The following is a 9467-nucleotide window of genomic DNA, read 5'->3' as shown; positions in this document are numbered from 1 at the left end:
ATAAGGATAATTGTATACCTGTCTTAAGCATAAACGACTACAAATCTTTGGCTAATTATTATTAATATTTTTAAAATATAAATAACTAGGTATTGCCTGTGTGAACTACGTCAATAATCTACTTCTGAACATTTAGTAGGCGTTTGGTCATGCGATACCATATCACAATATGGTGTCGTAAGATGGAATCAACGTTTGGACATGCGATTTTATATTGATTCCATCTCATGATTCCATATCATGAGAGGTGATACCATATTCTCCAAAAATCATGATATGGAATCATCATGTGATTCCTTATCATGATTTGAGATATTTTAATACAATAATTGATCCATGAGTTTATATTTTGTTAAAATAACCCCACATTTATATCTACTAACCATTTGTTTCATATGTAAATAAAATTTATAATCACATCATTACTTTTTAAAATTTATTATTCTCACTAATATAAAATTTATTATCACTTTAAATTTGGTGAATATAAATGATAAAGTAGAAATTCATTTGGTGAATATACATGAGAACGAAGGGAGTAATACTTTTTTGATTTTTCATAATAAAAATAAACGTCTTAATCTTATGACTAAGNAATAATAATATAATAATAAATTATAATAATAATTATAATAAAAATTATAATAATTATTATAATTATAATTATAATAATTATTATAATTATAATTAATAATAATAATAATATAATTATAATAATAATAATATAATTATAATAATAATAATTATAATAATTAATTATTATTATTATTATTATTATTATTATTATTAGAGGGTAGTTTTGCCATTAGTTAATCTAATGCATGCATTAAAACCATTGCATTGCTAATACTTAGAAATCCATGGTATTAGCAATACACACTTTAATACACAATAGAGTGTATAACTAATGCAAGCATTAGTTATACATAGGTTGGAAAAGAGTACCAAACAAGGTACTAGTAATACACAATGTTAATGCATGCGTTATTTTTCTTAATACACTCTACCAAACGACCCCTTAAAATATAAATAACTAGGTATTGCCCGTGCGAACTACGTCAATAATCTACTTCTGAACATTTAATAATATAAGTGTTTTCGAGTCGGTACAATCCTACAATAAATTGTCAAGAATATTTTATCCAAAGATGAAATGAAATACTTAAAACCAAAAAGATTTGATTCTAAGTGTTTATGCATTTTGTTATTAATTCTTCATTTTATGGTAGTTTTTCATAACCAAAGTCCTTAGAAAAGATATGTAATTGTTTCATTGTCTATATTTGTATTTTTTAAAAAGTGGTACAAACATTTTATTCATCAATTGCAAGAGTTTTTCTCCTATTCAAGACTTCTACATACAGAATCTAAATATTATACATCTTATATAATTAGTTGTATACTTGATAAGTTAATTAAAATTTAAAAACACATCTCTTGGAGTTCAATGGAATAGCATATGTCGCTTAATAATTTGGATTAAATGATGTCTTGGCAAGTCCTTATTCAAAATCATTTGCAGTCGATGACACTACTTTGATAGTCAAAAGGAATGTTTTGTTGTTTATGTTTCGATCAATATGGATAAAACTTTATATTTTTTGCAACTTTTAATCTAATGTTTATAAGGAGTTAATTATTTCTTTAATATTTGATTAATATGGATTCATCCAACTTTGAGGGTAATTCATTGACCTCAATCCAACATTCGAACCCCAAACTTTTGATTAAGGTTGAGTACAATGCTTACCATCCCACTACATTCCTTTATTTTTTAGATGTCACTAATCAATTGAATGTCTCGATAAGATAGAAAGTTGAATAACTAAAACTCCAAGGTAGTGTGGAACCACCATAACTTTTGAACACTCAAAAGTCCCTTCTTGGACATCCCATGGATTTTTTAGCCACCGAAAACTCTATAAAGATCAAAGTCATTTATTTTACAAGTTTAAGAATTCTAATCTACATGACACCAGTAGTCTAATGATTACATAAAACTCTTGATTAACATATCTTTACTTCAACATAATGATCAAAAGCATAACATAAACAACAGAGTTTAAAACATGTACTCAAAAATAACATTTAATAACATAAGCATAAATTAATGACTGTAAAAAATATATCAAGATCTGTAACAATAGAATGAAACAGAAAGGAAAAAATCGAGCCTACTGAATGGACATTGTCCCCTTAAGGAAATTATTCTCCTCTAGTACCCGAGGTTTAAAGGAATAGATCCTCTTATGATAGAATGATTCTATTCATCAGTGTATTGATACAAAAACAATGGTGTCAGTGAGTCACTCAACAGGAGCAAAGTACACGAATATTTAATTGTGCAGAAGAAGAAGTTCAGAATTTTCGTTGTTTTAAAATGAGAGGAAATTCTTCTATTTATAGAAAACAAAGGGTGCTTATTGTGCCTTATCGGAAAGGTCACAACTCTTTGGAAAAGTCCAACCTCTCATAAAAGTCACAACTTTTCATAGAAGTCACAACTCTTCATAAAAGTCGCAACTTTTCGTAAAAGTCGCAAATTTCATAAAAGTCACAACTTTTCATAAAAATCACAACTTTTCATGAAATGGAAGGCTGATTTTGAAAATAAATAAATTAAAAGGAAATCCTAATTTGTGGTGGTGCCACGTAGGCGGGCTTAGGATTTTTTATATATATATATATTGAAGTATATATGTATGTGATGATAATCCTTTATAGGAAAATACAATATGAATTAATGAATAATTAGCTTGTTGGACTGATAGTTATTGTCATTGCAAAGCACTAACTTCTTAAAATTGTTTTCAACCAACATGGGTTGTGGTGCATTGGTGGGAGTGTTTCACCCTTAACCAGAGATTTCAGGTTCAAGCCTTGTGTATGGAGAAAATCATGTTGGAAGCGCCACCCTCGAATGGGCCCTGCAGAGCGCGATCCAAATTTAGTCGAAGCTCCAATGTGGGCTTCCGGACACCACATGGGAAACCAAAAAAAATAAATTATTTACAAATTATGAATGTGAGAATATCATTTATTTTCCAGAGATGAAATCTGAATTTGGGGAGGAAAAAAGTTTCTTTTAATAGTTGCTTCTAATATCATTGAATCAAAATAGTGAATAAGCAGAAAACATGTTTGAGTGATCCCCCGAATAATTCAAAAAAGAGATAAGGATAGAAAGTTAATAAAGAACAAAATGTTTTTAAAAAAAAAAACTATTTTTAAGTTGTGATTAAACAAAAGAATTTTGCAAATAAAAGTGCTAATATTATAACCAATCCATAAACTATGTAAAGAATAAAGTTTGGGAAAAAAAAATATTAGGATTCTATTGAAAAACATACTGAAAATTGGAGACAAAACAAACTTAACAACTTTCGAATACATGAAAACACCTCATCATCTTCACAATGCTAATCTTTCTAAACATGCATGCAGCCAAGTGTGCTTTGGAGATTACGATGGGTACAATTTGTTCACCAAGCCTTACTTGTGTGGTATCTGATTTTCCGTTGAAATTCAAACTCACTCAATGACTACAAATAACGCTTGAGGTTTTCTAGAAAGAAGAAGAAACGCAGAAAACTTAGAAAATTTATAGTTTAAAATTTAGAGGAAACCCCTATATTTATAATCATCAAACGGTAGTATGAACAGATGCTTATTGTGTCTTATAAAAAAAAATCACAACCTTTTAGAAAAGTCACAACCCTTTAGAAAAGTCACAACTCATTGAAAAAATCACAACCTTTTGAAAAAGTCACAACCCTTCAATGTGAAAAAGTGTTTGTTTATAATATAATATAAATAAATAAATTTAAATATAAAATAAAAGATAAACTAAATTGAGTATTTTTAATTAGAGGTATTATAGTAATTTAACATTCAAGTTAGAGAGTTCATGATAAAAATAGTCCTCCTATCTTTTTAAAATAGAAACAAAGTTTGTGTACATATTATCATCTTTAGATTGACACAATACCTCCCATCACTCAGCTATCCAGACTACTCCCTACGAAGCTTTATATAGGAAGTCACCTTCATTACACCTTCCTGGTGAATCTATTTCAGCAGAGGTTGATAATACTCATCTAAATAGAGATCTTAAGCTACAACTGCTTAAGCATCACCTATTGAGGGGTCAACACCGGATGAAGCAACATGCTAATTCTCATAGGAGTGACAAGCGTTTTGAAGTTGGTGATTGGGTGTACTTCAAAGTCCATCCTTACAAGCAAGCGATTATTGCAGGTCATTGATTCCATAAGTCGGTTACTAAGTACTAAAAGCCATTTCAGGTTCTTAAGAGGGTAGGTCTAGTTGCTTACACTCTCTTATTGCCTAGTTTAATGAAGATCCATCCCACTGTTCATGTTTCCCTATTGAAGAAGTGTCATGAAGTCCCAGCTCAGATATCTTATCCCCTTGTGGTTGACTTGGCCAATCCACACTGCCATGTTCCTGAGTTGTTTTGCAAAGGAGAATGGTTAAGAAGGGTAATAAAGTTGTGGCACAACTCTTGGTTAAATGGCATAGGAGACCATCAAATGCTGCTGCTTGGGAGTTTGCCACCACTTAAAGACCAGATTCCCTTTATTTGATCATTTGAGGACAAGGATCTTGTATTGGAAGGGAGTACTAATACATGATTAAAAGAGAAGAAGCCAAATTCAATTGTAGTTACAGTTCCATTTGTCAGTTAAAGGCAATTAGTTAGCTACAATGAAAGTTAGTTAGGAGCAATTAGTTGGTAACAAATTTTGTTATTAGCTTAAGAGCTCAATTTAGTTCAATTCAATATAGTTTGTGATCAATTCATTGTACAATCATGATATAAAATATACAGATTTCTCTCTCTTTCTAAACCCTCTTCTTCTTCCTTACTAAGTGTTTTCTCGAGAAACTCCTGGAACAGTGCTTTGATCCTTAAATTATCAAGTAACACCTTTTTATTCATGGTGAATTCCACCCTCCTTTTATCCCCAACAAGTATTGAGCAAACTTTTACACAATTTTAAAATATAAAACAGGAAAAAGTAGATACAATCTTGGACAATAGCATGCACCCTTCTTCCTTTTACTTTAGGTTCTTTAGTTTCCCTTGTGCTACATAAATCTAAGAACATACAGAATGAGATGCCAAAAAGACGCAAAAAGAAAAGGAGCATTTACATTTAGTAGAGGGAAGGAGTATTGTTCTACAAAAACTGCAGAGTGTTGTCATACAACATACTTAGACCTTCAAAATGATGACAAAACATATTCCAAGTAGAAAACAAAAATAGTACTAGTAGTAGACAATGTGCTGATCACACATTTAGTCCTTTACATCAGTGACCCCTTCAACAGAAATTTGAAATCTTGCTTCAGCTTCAGCTAAGCATGGTGAACTGACTACTTTACAAATCCGCTCCTCCGCTCTACCCTTCCTCAAAGCTAGTCTGTCAGAATTTGAAAAAAAGAGAGTAAAATTTCAGCTATCAAGATAAGCTGCGCTGCACGCCTGCAAGTTATAGTTGTACTATTATGCATACCTCGTTGTAGAAGCATGTGCCATGATATTGCCACCAATGGGTTTTATTTGAGGCCCAGCAAATACAGCAGAACCATCCACTTGAGCAACAACTTGGTTCGTAATAACAACAGCAACACCGAACTGCAAGTGTAAAAGTAAAGGATTGACAAAAAAATTAAGTCAAGAACCCCTAATCTCATTCTAAAACATTAAACACCACCAAAACAGAGAAAAACAGGGAGGAGACTCCATTTTGGATAATCGGCACAAATGATGGACATGCTAAACTACCTCATCTGCTAACTTCTGAAGGCTTCTCAGAAACTTCGCAAGATGCATCTGCCTGGCAGACAACTCTCCTCTCCCAGAGAAGTCAGTTCTATAAAGAGCAGTAGCACTGTCCACAATCATAAGAGCGAATCTGCTAGATCAAAACAGTTTTCAAAGTTAAGCATCTAACAGAGATCTTTTTTATGCTTGATGAGATGAACCCAAACAACTAAGGAAGCCACAAGTTCAAGATTTTCACTATATTCAGGAAGCAAATTTTTTATTTCTGTCCGTTAAGTTCACACCTTGAGTTAATTCTAGAACACTTCAAAAAGATTTATTTGTTGAAACATCCAAGTTGTATCCAAACATGCATTAGATGTAAGATGGACATCCACAATGAAACAAATCGAGAGCTGCTTCAAACTAGAACGCTTCAACAATCAGCATACTCGATCAAGAGTTGGTATATTCTCTAAGCTATAATCTAAGCACATTTTCTCTCTCAAAGTAACACAGCCCCACTGAGAAGCAAGATAATTTTTTTCAAAAACGAGCAGTGGAATTTGGAGAAAAGTTAACCTGGTCTCCACCATCATTGAAGCTGCCTCCAGCAAAAGTCTTGATTGATGATCGGTATTATAAGCTCGAGCATAGGCTACATTCTCCAGAACATCAGGACCATTCAATCCATACCTGCAGCATTTAACCCCACTGATGACAACAGTTTGAACTTCATAATACCAGAAAAACATATGAGTTGAGATTACAAGTAGAAGACCTGTCTGCGATTTGTAAAAGTCTTTGTGGTCTGAAAGTACCCTCAGCATCAATGTACATTGCTTTCCCTTCACCACCTCCCTGATCTAATGGAAGCTGAGATAACAGATAAAGAATGATATTTAAATGAATCTTGTGCACTTTATTTATGGGATTTTAAAATAAAAAAATATTGTCTAGGTTATCGTACTTGACAAGTGACACATAGTGTGTGACACAGCTGAGTCTTTCCACATCGGAACTCTCCGTAAATTTCAGTAATAGATCCAGTTTCGATTCCTCCTGACAAGTGACAAAAAAAGCATGAGGTTGTGATGCCAGATCAAATTCCAGTTCTAGAAGTTCACAAAATAGATGGATATCTACCTTCTAATATCTTGTCAAGTTCTTTTGATCCAGAAGTTATCTGTATGATTTCAAGCCTCTGTGCATGGAGTTGGCTGGCACTAGTGAATCCCAAAGGCACTAATTTTGAAGCTGTTCATATGCAGCATTAAAAGGTTTAGTACTGATTGCTGATAAAAAATTGCAGAAATGGGTGAAAAAAGAAGGTAAGGAAAAACACATAAGCACTGGCAATGACAATTAAAAGAAGAGAGACATGCCTGCCTCAATGATCTTGTCAACTTTAGCTTCACTAATTCCTTTAATATGCAGAAGTTCCTTTCTTGGAGCATAAACAACAGATTCAACTGTGCATAGACCAGCATCCTTGAGTTTTTTTACATCTAGAGCTGCAATCCCTGATGCCTTGAGGACAAAAAAGCTATATGCCTCAGTAACTAATGGACCATTTCCTTTTAAAGTTGGAAGAACTTACAGGGTGTCTTCAACAGAAACAACTATATTACAAGCTAGACTGGAAAAAGATACTCAAAGATAGTGCCTCTTAAATATTAACAATTTCGAGAAAAAAATCTAGGAAATGCCTAGTCCTGCTTTAATGTACTACCAGAAAGATTTAAAAATCCTCAAGAGTTTAGGTTTCACTTCATGTAAATATTTTTAAAACCTGCAACATGAGAAACTTATGATAAGTACGTATCTGAGTTACTGAAAATGTTAATCTCTCAAGAGTCAAGACCTAAAATTCTTCAGAAAAAGATCTAAATTGAAAAAATCTTGTAAGGAGCATAGCTGAAAATTCAACCACATCACCCAGGTGCACACTAAAATATGTGACCATCAACCCCCATATCATGCCTCATAATGTGTCATTTTGTGTCAAGTGCCTCTCTGCAAGCAGTTTTTTCATGGTGCCCTCAATTCTGTACACTCTGATTGTATCCTACAAATCTTCTGATGAAAACTGGTTGTTGTTACTGACAGCAAAGAGATTGGAACGGCATTGTTTTTTCTTAATTTGACAACCTACAAATTCATATGAAGCGAGACAACCCTTATTGCCAACAATAGCATTCGAAACTCAGGAATGATGGGTCACTCCTCTACCCTTCTCCACTTGAATACTAGACTTAGGCTTGGCGCAGGGCTCCATGACTCCATCAAAACATCACAAAAAAGCAATCATCCAGGTTTTCAAGATCAGTGATACAGCTTAGAGAACCCATTTCACAAAGCATTCTACTATAAAGTGATACTAGATTTAGCTTCAAAACTCAGGCAGTGAAGGACAGGAAGAGACAACTGTAAAATAACCCACAAGAGCACCATGGAAAGCAAACCCAATCCAAGAAGCCAAAATAGGGGACATTATAGAAAACCCCAAAAACAAAAGACATTTCCCAGAAGCGGGGCATATAAGATTCAACCTGAAGGTGAGGAAAAAAAGCTGTTTCACAAAATTCAGTTTTGTACAATTCAAGATTCAACACAGAACCACAATTCAAGATTCAAGATTTAACCTAAGCAGCACAATTCAAGATTCAAGATCAGACCCCAGCTACACATTGAATCTGAAATCATAAACAATCACAAATTATCACAAGAACAACTACCCCCAATCCAAGATTCAAGATACTTTATACATGAGAAGGGTTGAATTAAAGTTAGAAAGGAAAAAATTCTGGGTTAGGGAACAACACAAAATCAAGATCTTGGTTAAGGGGAACAGGAAAATGGGTGAAGGTAAAAAGCATCAGTTTATCATAAGAATGATGTAAAACAAAGAGAAAAACAACTTTATAAGTATAACCCCTCAATTCAAGAAGAAAAGGGGGAAACCTGAAGTTGCTCAACAGGGGAAGGGCCGTGTTGAACATCCTCGATTTCATCATTTTGGTCTTGCATCGACTTCTGATTCCTGTGCTGCTGCTGCTCCATTGCTAATTTTCTTGATGCTACTGAGAGTAACAGATGGTGTTGAAAGAGATGGAAGAATGGAGGGAAAAGGAAATATTTCAAAGGCGTGAGGAGCCGCCAAAAATACTGCAAACAAAATCGTGCTTGACAAGCTGTTTAAATGGAACTAATAAATAAATAAATAAATAATAATATCATTATTTTTCTGCAGATATTTTAAACACAAAAATAAATAAATGTAGTAATAATATAGTGATGATGTAGAGTTTTAGCTTATTTTTCAAATATTTTGGCAAATATTATTTGGGTGAAATTTCACCATGTGTTTGGCCATAGTATTTGGAAAACATATTTCACTTTATTAAGAAATATGATTTATACCCATAAGTTTTAAAAACTAACCATATGTTTGTATTACATAACACATGATTTTGTTATCCTAAGCCGATTGTTCATCAACAACCATATCATCACTTTCATGTTCACTGAATATTCCATCAATACTTTGATGTTCACGTAAAAAATTATGTAAAACAACGGAAATAACTACTAAGCACGTGCTTTTATAAAAGATAGAAGATTGATGTACAATTTGAATTATTAAAAGTTTTCAAATAATGAGATTTGGCCCAAC

General features: G+C 32.9%; 1 protein-coding gene across 1 annotated transcript; it reads right to left on the bottom strand.

The window, feature by feature from the left end:
• Positions 1 to 5156: 5156 nt before the first annotated feature.
• On the bottom strand, positions 5157 to 8958 carry LOC125876413 (DNA repair protein RAD51 homolog). Its single transcript, XM_049557597.1, has 9 exons — positions 8756 to 8958; positions 7177 to 7321; positions 6938 to 7048; positions 6762 to 6853; positions 6573 to 6667; positions 6374 to 6487; positions 5813 to 5942; positions 5541 to 5662; positions 5157 to 5447 (listed from the first exon to the last, which is right to left on the bottom strand). The coding sequence occupies exons 1-9, from the start codon at positions 8852 to 8854 to the stop codon at positions 5324 to 5326; spliced, it is 1032 nt and encodes a 343-aa protein (XP_049413554.1). The 5' UTR covers positions 8855 to 8958; the 3' UTR covers positions 5157 to 5323.
• Between the last annotated feature and the right edge of the window lie 509 nt (positions 8959 to 9467).

This window comes from Solanum stenotomum, chromosome 9 (genome assembly GCF_019186545.1).
Source record: "Solanum stenotomum isolate F172 chromosome 9, ASM1918654v1, whole genome shotgun sequence".
NCBI classification, from domain to species: Eukaryota; Viridiplantae; Streptophyta; class Magnoliopsida; order Solanales; family Solanaceae; genus Solanum; species Solanum stenotomum.
Note: the sequence above shows the minus strand (reverse complement) of the source record. Positions and strands in the feature narration are given on the sequence as shown.

What these genes read in the sequence shown, in the direction of transcription:
- LOC125876413 (XM_049557597.1), bottom strand. Translation starts at nt 8,854, where the DNA reads ATGGAGCAGCAGCAGCACAGGAATCAGAAGTCGATGCAAGACCAAAAT. An exon ending in CACTATGTGTCACTTGTCAA is followed by an intron (nt 6,668 to 6,761) that starts GTACGATAACCT and finishes CTGTTATCTCAG; the next exon opens with CTTCCATTAGATCAGGGAGG. An exon ending in TCAATGATGGTGGAGACCAG is followed by an intron (nt 5,943 to 6,373) that starts GTTAACTTTTCT and finishes TTGATCTAGCAG; the next exon opens with ATTCGCTCTTATGATTGTGG.